The 13,343-nt window shown below is 35.1% G+C and overlaps 1 protein-coding gene across 1 annotated transcript in view; it reads right to left on the bottom strand.

Moving 5' to 3' along the window:
- The window catches only part of CNTLN (centlein), a 168,932-nt gene that overhangs the window by 139,333 nt on the left and 16,256 nt on the right, over positions 1 to 13,343 (bottom strand). The window contains 2 exon segments of the mRNA XM_041485556.1: positions 286 to 420; positions 13,013 to 13,097. Coding sequence (XP_041341490.1) covers positions 286 to 420; positions 13,013 to 13,097 — 220 coding nt within the window.

A 13,343-nucleotide genomic window follows, 5' to 3' on the forward strand; every position in this document is an offset into this window, starting at 1 on the left:
ATAATGCCAGTCCCATCAGAATCTAATTACAAGAAGCCACATCTTCACACTTCTACTTTCTTTGCTCCATTTCCATCATTAACTATTTATCTGAAAGTTATAAAGCTTGGATTCTTGGCTTTAAAGCATCTTTCTCAGTTAGTATGTGAGAAAACAGTAAGGTATAGCAAGGCCTAAGGCAATTTTTTCTCCAAGCTTGTCACTTTCTGTGCCACAAAGGCTGACACTGCTTAAAGAACTACTTCAAAGATACAGTCTTATGAAACTATGTACAAGTCAATATACCTTAAGTTCTTGGCTTTTATCTTTAAATTTCCAGTTCAAGCTACCGAATTCATTCTTCAAACGGGTATTTTCCTCATCCACAGCATTTTTTCTCTGCATTAAGCTGTTTATCTCCTGCTGCTGTCCTGTGAGCCTCTATTTTAAAAAAACAAAACAAAAAAAAAACAAAAAAAAAACCAAAAACAAAACAAAAACAAACAAACAAAAAACAAAAACAAAAAACCACAGACACACAAAAAAAACCCAACCCTGAAACCTGTTCATAGACAAAAAAGCAAGTGCAAAAGACCATGCATGTTCTGTGTTACAGGCCTATGAAATGTAACTGACATATGCAGTTTTTATAGCATTATTCTAATTCCATTAGTACTTTAATCATACTCAAAGCTGAATGACTATAAGACACAGTAATGCAAATGAGGAACCAAATACCCTGCTACTACTGAACAAAGAAGCCTATAAATGCAGAACTGAATGGAAATTACTCAGTGAAGCTTATGCAAAAACAGTCATTTACAGAAGATGTACCTGTGTTTATGGATTAAAACAAGTACATGCATTAGAATACTGTTTAGCTTGCACTTATAGCACAACAAAAAAATCAAGCCAGAGCTGAATTCAAAATCCTGCAGAATTTTCAGAACTTGCCACAGTAAACAAAAATTACTATTGAGTGAGGCTACCAAAATGATTATGATAAAAAATACTTTTAAAGAGAATTAAGTCTGGCTGAATTTGCAGCTCAAGGAAAATAACACAACATTGTTCATCACATACTATGGGTTAGTTCACCCACATACAGAAAAATCTCACTGTCACAAAGCAATGACTTCATTTGATTCTCATGACACTTGCATTAAACACCCTCACTCTTCAATACCTATTAGAACTCTGTTTTTCTCTCCAGGAGTCTGCTTTAATTCCACATTCTGTTTTGTCCCATCTCTTTATAAATCAAAAGGGCTTTAATCTATAATATTTTCCTAGCAGTGACACCATAACTGTGGTACAAAACCGATAAAACTTTCATGTCGGTACTGAAGTATAACTGCTTTGCTTTTAATACACAAGCTAAAATGAAGTAGGTACGGAAACATAAAAAATCATCAACAAGACAATAATCCTCTAGATTATTCCACAATACATCTGATGATAAATGTGAGAGTTTTCAGTGTCTAAAGCTTACATCTGGTTCATAAGTATGTCAGACATTAAAAAAAGAATGAATATATGCTGAGCAAAAACAGGCAAAACAGTACATTTGAAGTGGCACTTTACCATTCAAAAGACAAAACATTTGTTCTTTGGATATATTATTACACTTACAGTAATAAACTGTTGCTGGCAGAAATGATTTAGATGAATCTTTAAAAAGGTATGTATCCACATTACTATGGAAAGCATCAGTAATTTTGTCTGTTACCCTCCCACTCCACAGGTCCTCATGGAACTGGAGTAAGCAGCTCCTTCGAGTCTTCCTTCTAGCTCATTACTACTTACTTAACATTTATCAAAACAAAAGTCTGTACTTGGAGACACCCTTAAAACATCATTAAAAATCTCACCTATCTAAAACAGACTCTTGGCTCTAAGCTAAAAATTCACATGCATATTTTTTATAAAAGCTCCAGCTCTTTAACACATCTAATTTCTGAGTACACAGGTACATCATACTAATAATTAGTTTCATTATACACAGCGCAGAAACTGGGAAGCATATGTGTATTTGTGAAGTCAAATCAGAGATATTTGCGTTCTGTCTTAAATGGGATGTTTTCCAGCAATTTGGAAAATTAATGGAGACAGGATGGTACAAAAGTGCAACTAGCTATTTTAAATGCTTGTTCTGTATTGCTGAAATTAAGTTTTCGACTGAAATAAACTACTTACTGTGAATATTCAGAATAGTCAGACAGGTTATCCTCAATCAGACTTGCACACTAACTACTTATGTCTACAACTGAACTGTAACTTAACACTTGAAACCAATCAAAAAGCAAATATACCACATCAATCATTAAGCACCAAACCCACCTGAGTAGTCTACAAAGTCACCTACTGCAGCACTAATTGAAACATTAATCTAGGTGAGTTACACTTGCATGGAAAAAAATCCTGTTATGTTTGAAAGCATTTTTCTGGGTTACCAATTTACATGCTCTTATCCTTTCCTCTAAATGAATTGAACTTTTACTCCCCTATCTGATTATTTCACATGCTTATAAAGAAGGGAAAAAAACCAGAAGTATCACTCAGGAGCCATGACTGGGTAGAAATAAGAGTCATATAAAGGAATTTCTGTGATACAGACAATTAAGTAAATTATCATCTGCCCTTTTCTATGCTCTTTTCGTACTTTGCTTCCTCAATCTATATATTATTTCATATAACAGGAGAAAAAAGATTGATTTCTTATTGCAGAGAACACAAGCAGTGTTCCTAAAAGATCACCCTATTCTGGTAGGCAAGTGAAACAGCAGGGGAAAAAAACACACCTGATCAACACACAGGGCAACCTCCTACACGAGGTTATTTTGACAGATTTCACTAGGTAAAACACTCATCAGGAATTAATCTATTCCCACAGTATCTACTGATATTTGTCTAGATACTATAAAGACAGTCTGACACTACACAAAAGCAATCTCAACTTACACTTTGAGTTGACTCAGTCATACTTGTTTGAATACAACAGGGCAAAGGCAATGTTTGACAGCTTGGTGGTCAAGAACCATAAAAAACCATGTAACATGTAACATCATGTTACTAAGGCATCTAAAGCACACTTCGACAAACTTTCAAGAAAGAAAACTTTTCTAAAGTGAATTTGCTCCAGTAAAAACCAAAAGAAACTGATTTTACCCTTCTTTAATTCTGGGAAGTATCAAAGAATATACTCCTTGATATACAGGAAGTATCCCTGTACAGTGCTGGATCCCAGAGAGCTCCAGGCAACAGCACATAGAAAGAAACACTGTGACCTGGGGGAGCAGACCTTTTGAAGTCTCAGAGGACTGTCATTCCCAAATTCATTTTCATCCTTTCCATTGGCATCTCTTCACTTGCAGCACAATACACTTTTTTTTTTCTTCCATAATACATAGTTTACTGGCAAATACTATTTATTTTTTATATATCTTCATAGTAACTTGAAGAGGAGGCAAAATCACATACCAAGTCAAACTGAAAAAATCTGCTATGAAGACAACAGATTAAAACCAAAAGGTGACAACAGCTCTTTCTTGTCTTAGCACTGAACACATCAATCTGTTCATGCCAGTAGGATGTTAAAATTATCTGTCCGTATTTCATGTGAATAGACACAACTAAAAGGTTTTAAATTAAAACCTTGTTTATACCCACTGTGAATTTAGACAGTACAGTACTGTATGGAGACAGTGAAAGGGGCAACAAAAGCAACTCCTTAATGCTAGGAGTCTGATTGCCAAAAAAAAAAGGGAGTTAGGATACAACTACCAGAAGTTACGTACTGTTTGATATTACAGATATCATCACTAAAATTCCAGTCTTAGTGAAATATTTTTTAATCTGCTAAATACAAAGCATGTGAAAAGAACTATATAACAAAAGCTGTACATATTATTGCCTTAAGTGCTTTCCAAATTTTCATATTTTGGGACACAAGGTAAAAAAAGTTGGAAAAACCAACCCCTAATTCTGCATTTTGAAATCAGGCACTACTAAATAAGTATTGCATAGCTGCCTCTATACAGGCTCATGAAATATAAGTAAGAGTGGGTTTTATTTCATGTGAAGAAATTAACTAAAACTGGAGTAAAAATAATCTAGGAGAAACACAAAACTGACACATCCTTCAATGTTGCTGCTAATACACAAATGCAACAATACACTGGGAGCTGAAGCACTTAATGAAAAAATTCAAATCTATGCACCACAATATTGAAGGAGTCCATCTATGAATGCAAAAAAGGGGCATACATTTGATTTCTACTATCAAAAAGGATCACAGTAACAAATACTGAATTCTGTGCTTTCTCCATCACATTCTTTATCAGAAACTTTCACTGTACAGTAGTCCACTTCCAATATACCACATGGAAAAAGAAGTTAAAATTAACATAAACTGATGAAAAATAGAAGTACTGAAAATACTGATATTATTTGAGGAAATCCTGACATCTTCTGCAGAAACAAAATTTAGTAATTAAATTATTTTATTAAAAATTAAATGCGGAAATATACTTTCTTTTAAAGTTCTTCTTCTCAGAATTGCTACTTCAACATTTTGTGAAATATTTTCTCCCTTTCATCATCTCTTTTCCCTCACCAGGTAGTAGAGGTTAACTTATCACACTTTTAACTTCTCTCCATCCAACTCCTGTTTTCATTTCTAGTAGGAATTTAACAGTAACTATACACCACTAAAAATGCTCCAGTAACATTTTATACCTTCCCTCGATTAAGCTTTCTTAAATTTTTCTCTATATTTTTTCAACTTTATTAATCCTCATGGTTCTTGAATATCTATATGCATGTTTAACAAAAAGCATTGCTAGTTATATTCTCATACAGTCCTCCAAAATAAAGAAAAAAAAAGGAAAAAAAAAACCTAACAAAAGAAATTAATTTTATTTCATCTCATGACTTCTAGATTAGATAGATCTAGATCTAATCTATATTAGATTCTTAAATTATTTTCAGACCTAGGACAAATAGAAATATAAGTTAATTCACAAAAAGGTGAGTGTCACCAGCTGCATTCTGCAGTCTGCACAGTGTCCTTTTGGAGTCTGACAACAGCTAATTATGATATAATATATGAGTTATTTTTAAATCCATACCTCTCTAAAAGTAAAACACCAACAGTGCTACCTGATTCTACTGTACATAGATTCTAAAGCATATCCATATTTGCAGCTAAATATTCAACTTGACTCTTAACAAGGATGAAAAAAGCCAATGAAAAATAGCAACAGACATATACTGCATTTAAATGTAACACATGTAACAGTATTTTGAGTGCATATCCCATTTTTAATTCTTATTACTTTTCACTCCTAACCTTCTGCCAGAACAATCTTAAACAAACTAAAAAAGCAACCACAAATAGACAGTAACTGAAGCGTGGGAGTTCAGTTGATTTTCATACCACCAGTTTGTTCTTCATTGTCCAATGCCACGCTATCCAGGATTCCCTGAGATAAACTGATCAAAAAAATGGTTTCTGAGAAAAAGAAGTATTAACGTGCAAGCAGGTGTCCATAAATCCATTCCCAAAATGAATGACAAATTCTGAATGTCTACTTCTATCAAGATTAGACATGAAATACAACATGGTAACTTAGAGATGAAAACAAGGAAAAACATTCTTATAAACTGTCAATTAAAATGTGTTTTCATACCATATATGTGCTATTAGAAAAGGACAGGTCTGTTTTGCAGTAGAAAAGAAAATCAAGATTCTTTAAAGCATTTTTAAGAGGATCAAGTAAAATGGTTCTACAGAGAAGCAAACCAGAAGTATGAGCAGCTGAATTCATCCCGCAGGTGGCGAATACATACTTACTTCTCTACTATTAGGCAGCATTGCTCCTGAATTCTCACCTGACCCATAGATTTTGAAGGGTAAAACAGCATAATCTATTATAAACACCTACGTTCCCTACTGCCATTTTTGGACTTCTCTGGTGTGATTAATTTGTATCTCCAGCAAAGTTTGCTATCTTATTTGAAACACCCGAGAGGATTTCTCAGTACCTGAACATGTGGTGGGAATAAACTGTGGCTGTATGAAACTCTAGGACACACTTTCACTAGCAGCAATGGAACCATCTCTTACCAGCAACCTACTGAGTAGGTCACAGCATGGAGAAAACTATTTTTTTGATGTGCACCACCTCCTTTTCACTCATGCTGGTCCTCAGAACTCCAATTCAGTACGCTCCTTCTCTCATTCACTAAAACAAAGCTTTACTAATATTTTCCTCAATATCTTATGACCCTTTGTATCCCTTTCGCTCAGTTCCTTCTTTTGCACGGGTATAATGCAAGCAAGCACTGCCAGCAGCTGCATTTTTGCACCAACAAGGGAGTCAAACACTGTTTCTGGCACATATGGTTTTCCACAATAGAAACATGAATACAGAAGCTCCCTGCCCTGAGAAGGGGAAACATTTAGAGGCAGTTTTTTGCAAAAACACACCTCCTCTAATTTGTAAATCAGACAGCATTTTGTTAAAATAGAAAACCTGTAGCTCCATAATAAATTCAGCATCTATACCAAGCAGTATAGCATATATTGCAGAAATGTGTCTGCTACACTTCGAAATGGACTGTCAATTTTACTCTGCTGAGCTCTCCAGAAAACTGTAAATACTGACAACATAATCCAACAGTCTTGCCACAGCTAGTGATTCTCTGCACCAGGACAAATGAGATTTTCTATACAATGCATAACACAGTGCTGTACAGCAACACTGCCTAAAAAAAGTAGTCTCTGCTCTTTCCTCTCTCCTTAGCAGCTCTACTTTGAAACAGCAGCAGCACAGCCTTCTAGGTCAGAAAACAGAAAATCCAGATTATCTTTATATCCTCTATTCTCTCTACTAATTTCAAATCAAAACCAATATCCTGCTAAGTGAGCTTTTCTCTTCTCTTCATTGAAGTGCACAATCTTCATGGAACCAGGCTTGGATTTTTTTTCTATGCTTTCCTCTCCAGCAAGGCTTATACAAGGTCCTCAAAGTGAGTTAGCTTTGTGGAAGAGCACATGATGATCTGAGATCTGCAGGAATCAATCCCTACCAGCATCTTTGCCTGACATAGCAGTACTTCATTACACTCCTATACATCCATGCTGCCAGATCAGGTGTAGTAAATAAAGAACAGCTGTTGCTGTGATCACCTCTTCTGACAAGCTCCTTCCAAAGTGTTGTCAGCAGATTCATAAGGCCAGAATCTAATCTTACAGGGCACTGCCTGCTTCTTTCTTCTACTTGATCCTTGAAGTATAACCATTTTCTTGACTTTCAGGAAATCTGCCTGTATGCAAGTAAGAAGCCACCACACATGGACACTTCCTTACCAAATGTCCTTAAACAGAGAATAAAATGCAACCATCTTAAAACCATACTGACTTTAGAACTAAAAATTAAAAAAAAAAAGTCACTACAATGACCAACTATTATACTAAAAACAGTAAAGAAGTTAATATCTTATACAGTAAAAGCAGATTCCATTGGCTATAAAAACCATTTTTAGCTCAGATATAAGCTTTGACTCTCACTGGCTACACGATAACTATTCTGGGCTGAAAAAGAAATTTCCCAACTAGACCCCAGCTGACAAGAGGATGAATGAGATCATGAACATAACCTCCCTCTTCTTTCCAGGTTTGACTACTGAGCTTTGCTCAACATTCAAGAAATCATGCATTTCAAACTAGTGTACTGGGCAGAGGACAAAAGACATCACATTTCTTTAGTTACTTTTCATTTTTCTGCCTAATCCAAGTGCAGGTACCATCTCTGTAGAAACACCACTGAAAATATGAAGGCTGAGTAATAAAGACACAGAAGCTTTAGTCAACTTCAGAAATGGCTACTCATATGAATTATTGAAGAGATAAGGCATAGATTTACAGCATAACTGCATACACCCAATACAGCCTCTTTTCTGCAGAATTAAGTAGGAAAAAGTTAAGTTTAAAAACTGTTTCCTCAAAATGGAGGAAGCTACCTCACAGAAACACATTTTCAACTGGTAGAAAAAGCCTTCCTACTGGGAATGCATACAAAAATATTAATGAGCTGTAAAGGTACACTGTAATTCAGAAGTTATTAATTTCATCAGTCAAAAAAGCCCACAGCTATCAGCCATATCATACTACCTAAAACAGGTAGCATTCTATCAATAAACCAAAATCAGCTATTTTCAACTGTTTGTATATTTTTCTTCCCATGTTTCTCACTGATATCAGCTCCTTAACAAGGTTTCCCTCCCTTAATTTTATGAGAAAAACTAACAAGAAGATGTCAAACAGAAAGGCAAAAAGACTTTGAACTAACTTTGAATGATAATTCACTGATGCAGTTCAAAGATGCTACATAAAACAGGTTTCACCACCGAAGGCTTATTCCTTTTCCAGTGCAAAACCTGATTCACTTGTTTTTTAAAGAAAAAAAATTTTGTTAGTGTCCCGTTCAACATGCTTTCTCTGCAGTATATAAAAATCTTATTCACTGGACAAACTTTTTTTTGCAAAGAGTTTACAAAATTCACATAATCTCAACACTGCTGACACATTCATCTGAACTCCTTATTACCAAAATTATCCTCATGTCCCTCATTACCCAAGAATAATCAAGCTTACATGCTACTGAAAATCAAGTATTTAGATGGTAATAATGTCTGTATACATTTGTTCTAATTCATGGAAGTATTTTATTACAAAGAAAAATATAATCAGATGAAGGTACAAAAGTTAAGAAAAATTTTTCAATATTAATTAATGCTTGAAGGTAGAATTATGCTTCTTTCAATTGGACCCATTAAAGGGGCTTTAATATAGATTTGCACAGCAAGCTGAAGATTTTCAAGAGCAGATAATGAGGCAAGCCAGTACTACTTTAACCCCTCTAGAGTATAATCAGTTGATAAGGTTTTGAAACGTTACAAGGTCTAGGACAAAAAGATTAGCTTTAGTTCCTCCAGATCAAAATTGAAAGCTAATTAATTAACAATGTTATAAGAAAAGGTTTACTGCTATTTTTACACGTCTTTAATGCCATCTTCTAAAGAAAACAGGTTAAGATATTTTAATTTATCTATTGTGTGCATGGCAGAAGACTGTTCCCTGCTCAACATTATCTGCTAAACTAATTGCTTGAATTTAAAAATTTCACATATTCCCCAAAAAAACCTCACCTCACTTTTTATGGAAAAAACCAGCATCAGTGATCTACTTAAGATACATACAATTATTATAAATTAAACATGTTAAAAATGTTTCCAAATAAAAAAGACAATGAAAATATTTCTGCAGCAAAGTATATATCAGCCTTCAGAAGAAGTAAAATTCTAAGAAAGCATCCTAGTCACTTAAATATAGCAGTTAGAAATTCTTTTCATTGAAACAGAGAAGTGATGCATATATGTCAGGGATATATAACTGCTATGAAGAGAGTTTTGAAACACTGCATAGAACAAAAATAACAATAAAAAAATCAGTATAGCAATCAAGACACTAACCTCAAAGGAATAAGTTTTTTACCACACAGCATTTACAATAAATATATCTTTATGCCAGATGAGGCCCAGTTGTGACTATCAGGACCCAAAGTTACCAATACACCAATTAAAAAAAAAAAAAAAAAAAAAAAAAGAAGGCAAGAAGGGAAAAGTACAATGGAAAACTCAAATACAATACATTCTGTGCTGCATTTATGTGCAATAATAGACAAGAATAATCTTAAGTGCTTTCACAAATTTATTTGAATCTTTGAATGGTACATCTTGAAATGCTCCACACTAAATCATATTTTAAATGTTTAACACAATATGAAGCTTTGGAATAAACTCATGAAAATAAAAAGGTCATATTCATGTATATAAAACCATAGATTACAACACCGTAATTTAGGAGCAGTGAAAACATTAAGTTGTACTAAGCAAAGAGAAGTTCAATGCATATACTGTAGTCCAAAGATATGGACAGCAGAAGCTTTGAAAAAAAATGATTTAGACTTTTATCCCGAAGTCCCATTTTCATGAGTATCTGAGCACTTTTCTTCATTGTTGGGTTATACAAATGTGATTAAAGACCATATTACTTCTGAATCATAGTTTCCGAATTTATTATTTTACTTGATTTTCAGTAATATCCATTAAAACACAAACCTCTCTAATTTTTGAAATATCTCTTTATGAATTAAGCTTATTTAGCTTTCAGTATGAGCTAACTATATGGATCTATCTCTTCTAGGCTGTGGAGAATATGCTCTCATATTTACAGAAATTTTTATGTCCTTTTAGGCATGTCAGGATAAAGTCTAAGCAGGACTAATACAAGACAAGAAATACAATCACATGTTCTCCTTATACGGTTTTGTTGTTATTTCTAGAAGCAACAGAAGCTTACATCTATGTCAAATAATGAGATTGCCCATTGATTTTCCTTTTTTTCCTTACTCACCATTGATTTATACAATCAGCTTTTTGGTGGCCACTCAGAAATTCCTAGACAATAAACCCTACTACAAACTATCTTGTTGCAACTGGTATCTCTGTGTGAAGCATGAAGGCAAAGAGAAAAACAACAGAAGACATGACTGGCTAATCTTAACTTCCTAGATGTAAAAAATTAGTAGACTGAAATACACAGTCTTCAAGTCTTCCTGTTTGTACTTTACAGAAAAGAACATTCATTACCATGACTGTCAAAATGCACATTTTCACAAACAACCTATTTGCATGTTAATAACATAAATAGTATATTTTCTTTCTTAGATGAGTGAAGAAGGAGCACATTCAGTAAAACAAAATAAATAAGAACACTACATCACTTTTTAAGCCAGCTCCATTCTTTGATACCAAATCACTAAAACCTCACACTCAGGAAGCAATCCCTCTCTTGATTCAATCCAGTATTATACCAGTGAATACCAGTCAACGGATAAGGCAAGAAGGTCAGCATGACATCACCTCTGTACACTGCTTTCATACACAGCACTGGCACCATCTGGTGCCCTTCACAACCTGCCCCCCAAGGCAATGATACTCTAAGGGAAGCTAATTGTAAGGGCTGCATTAGAGTTGTGATCATCAAAACAACTTCTGTTCTCCTCATCTGCTATAATCACTGAATCACAGAATATCCTGATTTGCAAGCAACCCGCAAGAACCATGAAGTCCCACTCCTGGCCCTGTACATGAAAACCTCCAGAATCACACCATGTGCCTGAGAGCATTGTCCAAGTGCTTGTTGAACTCCGGCAAGCTTAGTGCAATGGCCACTTCCCAGTGGAGCCTGTTCCAGTGCCCAACCACCCTCAGGGTGAAGAAACTTTTCCTAATATCCAACCCAAACTTACCCTGAGATCTCCAAATCAACCCCTCGGGACCTGTCCCTGGTCACCAGAGGGAAGAGATCAGTGCTGCCCCACCTCTTCCCCTTATAAAGAAGTCTTAAACCACAGCGAGATCTCCCCTCAGTCTCCTCCTCAGGAAGCTGAACAAGCCAAGCAACCTCCGTCACTCCTGTCTTCCCCTCAAGGGGGCTTCCCCTCAAGGCCCTTCACCACCATCATTACTGTGGTACCCAAAAACTGCCCCCAGCACTGGAGGTGAGGCTGCCCCAGCTCAGAGCAGAGCAGGACAATCCCCTCCATTGCCTGGCTGGCGATGCTGTGCCTGGTGCACCCCAATACAGGGCTGGCCCTCCTGGCTGCCAGGGCACTGCTGACTCATGTTCAACTTTCCGTGAACAAGGATCGCTGTATTTTCTGTGGGGCTACTCTCCAGCCTCTCATGCCCAAGTTTGTATGGATATCCAGAGTTTTACCATCCTGTTGACGAGAACTCTTCTTTCCTGGCTGCCAGATTTCCATGGTTTTAGTTGCATTTACCAGTCTCTCTCCATTTCCACACGGATGATGTATTCATTATACCATCAATTTCAGATTTCTGATCATTTAGAGCTTCAGCTTCTGAAACTGATCTGAAAGCACACAGAGCAACCTCAGGGAGAATGCACATCATCCAGGTTCAGACACTGCTACAGCAGGCAGCCTTCTTAAAAGCACAGTACTGCATACGTATTCCTATAAAGGCCTTCACAGGTCTTCTTTGCCTTTCAGGTAAGGATAGGACAAGAAATCATACATTGCTGGTTTCTAAACATTATGTGTGTGTACGCACCAAACACATTACACATCACACCTACAGCCATGAGACACTACACTGAAACTTCAGCCACTGCTGTAAAACAAATGAAAGTTTATTCAATAATAAACAGTATTTTAATTTAATTTACTGTTTTATTTTATAGATAATTACATCTTTCATAAATCTACATATTATATGCAATGTAATACATTATATTACATCTAATATATTAAATATTGGCTATAATTCTATAGTATATAAAGTATATAACATAGATTATACATGGGATACAGATAATCTACTATATATACATTATATAGTCTCTATAATAAACAATTATATAACAAAATATAACATACCTGTTATACTTCATATAATATATAACATATGTATGTTTTCTGTATATTTGTTTAAATATTAATTAATTAAAAAAATAAATAAAAGAAGAAACACCACCAGTTCAGTGGTGTTGCTTGTCAGGCAGAAGGTTAATTATTTTGTACTTATCAGGATGGCAAATCTTACTAAGATGTGCATTGCATGGGCACATTACAAACCAGAACACTTTTCTAGACTTAGATCCAAGTTTAGGTTAGACCATAGGGTAAGATGAGGCAATGAACTGACAAGATTTTTCAGAAAAAGTTTAATCTAAAATGATATGAACTTTTCAGGTAGCAGATCAACTGTTTGAGCAACACAGAAGAGTGTAAATAACACTTAATCAGAAATTTGTAATCTCTGAATCACTTACAATTTTTCTCTTAGGACACAATAGTAAACTATTTTCTCATTTTGACAAACATAAATATGTTGTCAATGACAAGTTTTCTTAACCGCTCTATTTAAAGATAATACAAACCTGTTCTAAAGCTTCTATTTTGCTGTCTTTGGCTTGCAAAACCTTTAAAATGCTTCTGTCCTTGACTTCAGCTTTCTGTTTTTCTCTGGAAACAAACAAAAAAATAGACACTTTATTAGTCATAATTTGCAGTTAATCATTTGAATTTTTCATGTCCTGATAATGAATGTCATTTTAAAGCACAGAAAATTAAATTATCTGAAGCTGACAGGCCCGACAGAATCAATCAGGGAGCATATGGCAAGTGACAGCAAATTACATCTGTAAACATCTAACACAGCTTTGTTCAAAAAGAAACAGAAATAAGAGGTCTTAATATTTTTAAAGCAGC

Source organism: Pyrgilauda ruficollis, unplaced genomic scaffold, assembly GCF_017590135.1.
Source record: "Pyrgilauda ruficollis isolate IOZ18807 unplaced genomic scaffold, ASM1759013v1 scaffold71, whole genome shotgun sequence".
Classification (NCBI taxonomy): Eukaryota; Metazoa; Chordata; class Aves; order Passeriformes; family Passeridae; genus Pyrgilauda; species Pyrgilauda ruficollis.